Source organism: Monoraphidium neglectum (genome assembly GCF_000611645.1).
Source record: "Monoraphidium neglectum strain SAG 48.87 unplaced genomic scaffold scaffold04345, whole genome shotgun sequence".
NCBI classification, from domain to species: Eukaryota; Viridiplantae; Chlorophyta; class Chlorophyceae; order Sphaeropleales; family Selenastraceae; genus Monoraphidium; species Monoraphidium neglectum.
The window spans coordinates 3,330-4,624 of record NW_014009284.1 but is presented as its reverse complement, the minus strand read 5'-3'; the positions used below and the strand labels follow the sequence as shown (position 1 = coordinate 4,624).

General features: G+C 66.3%; 1 protein-coding gene across 1 annotated transcript in view; it reads left to right on the top strand.

Annotated features, from left to right (window-relative positions):
• Window positions 1–944, top strand: part of MNEG_14237 (hypothetical protein) — a gene marked incomplete at both ends in the record, with an annotated part of 2,156 nt that extends 1,212 nt beyond the window's left edge. The window contains 3 exons of the mRNA XM_014037292.1: window positions 321–422; window positions 669–707; window positions 915–944. Of these exons, the coding sequence (XP_013892746.1) occupies window positions 321–422; window positions 669–707; window positions 915–944 (171 nt within the window). The remainder of the gene's footprint in view (window positions 1–320; window positions 423–668; window positions 708–914) is intronic.
• Between the last annotated feature and the right edge of the window lie 351 nt (window positions 945–1,295).

The window sequence follows — 1,295 nt, the reverse complement described above, 5'->3', positions numbered from 1 at the left end:
GGAGGAGGAGGCGGCGGCGGGGGCGGGCGGGGGGGAGGAGGGGGCTGAGGCGGCGGCCGCGGCGGCGGAGCCCGGGAGCGCAAAGAAGGAGAAGAAGGTGCGGGGGGTGCATTCTTGTGGGGGTCGAAAACTTGCTAGTGGTGTGGGGAGGGAGGAGATTTGCAGGGATGTGCAGGTTGCAAGCTTGAAGGGGCTGCACAGTGCGGCCCATATCTTTGGCCTCGGCGCGGCAGGGTCCCGGGGAAACTGCGGCGCAGCCCACGGGTTGTCCGCCGTCCTGACGCCTGTGCTGGTGCTGCGGTGCTGTGCCTTAATCATAGGAGAAGAAGGATAAGAAGCGCAAGCACGAGGGCGAGGAGAACGGGGAGGCTGCCGAGGCGGACGGGGAGGCGTCGGCCAAGAAGGCCAAGAAGGAGAAGAAGGTGGGTCCAGTGGGCTTGGGGGGCTTTGGGGGTTGCGGCGGTGGGCAGCTGGCGGTGAGGGGTCGCCAGGCGGCGGCGGCCGGCGGACTGCGGCCGCCGTGCTTACCACTGGGGCGAGGCGGGATCTGCCGTGCCGACGCACGGTGCCGCGCACCCCGGGCAGTTCAGAACAGGAGTGGGAAGGGCCGACAGCGTCGGGCTTTTTGTGCTGACTGCTTGCTGTCTTGCGTGCCATGCTGCCCGCAGGAAAAGAAGGAGAAGAAGGAGAAGAAGAAGGACAAGAAGGTGCGCGGCAGCTGCCAGAGGGGGTTGCTGAGTCAGCATGATCGTGCTGTTGTGATGCTGATGTCGGTTGTGCCGCCTCGCCTATTGCAGCCCTTGCATGCAGATGAGCCGTGTTGATGGCTACCTGCACGGTGCGAGCCCTCTTGAAAACGTGCCCGGCCGCCCCTGAACCAGCGGCAACCGTGTGTCTTGTTTTGGGCCCTGCAGGAGAAGAAGGGCGGCAGCGACAGCGACTGAGCGCTGCGACGCGGAGGAAGGCGGCGCCGCGCCCAGTGGGACAGCAGGGGTGGGCCGCGCCTCGGGCCACCTGCGCTCCTGCCAATCGCGGCGGGCGGCGTCGCTGATGGAGGGCGCTGCCCCATGGAAGACGCATCAGCCCCAGGCCTTCACGGACGCAACGGCCGCGCCCTCGCCTTAGTTGCCTACTGTGTCGGCCCCGTCTGCCTAGCCCCTTTGTATATGCCTTTCTCACCCCCCCCCCCCAAAGTTCTCTGTTTGTCCGTCTCTCCCGCGCCAAGTTTTGTGCTCAAGTTTCTTGCTCTCTTCTTGTCATGCGCCGCCTGTCGCTGGCGCCCCTGGTCGTTTCGT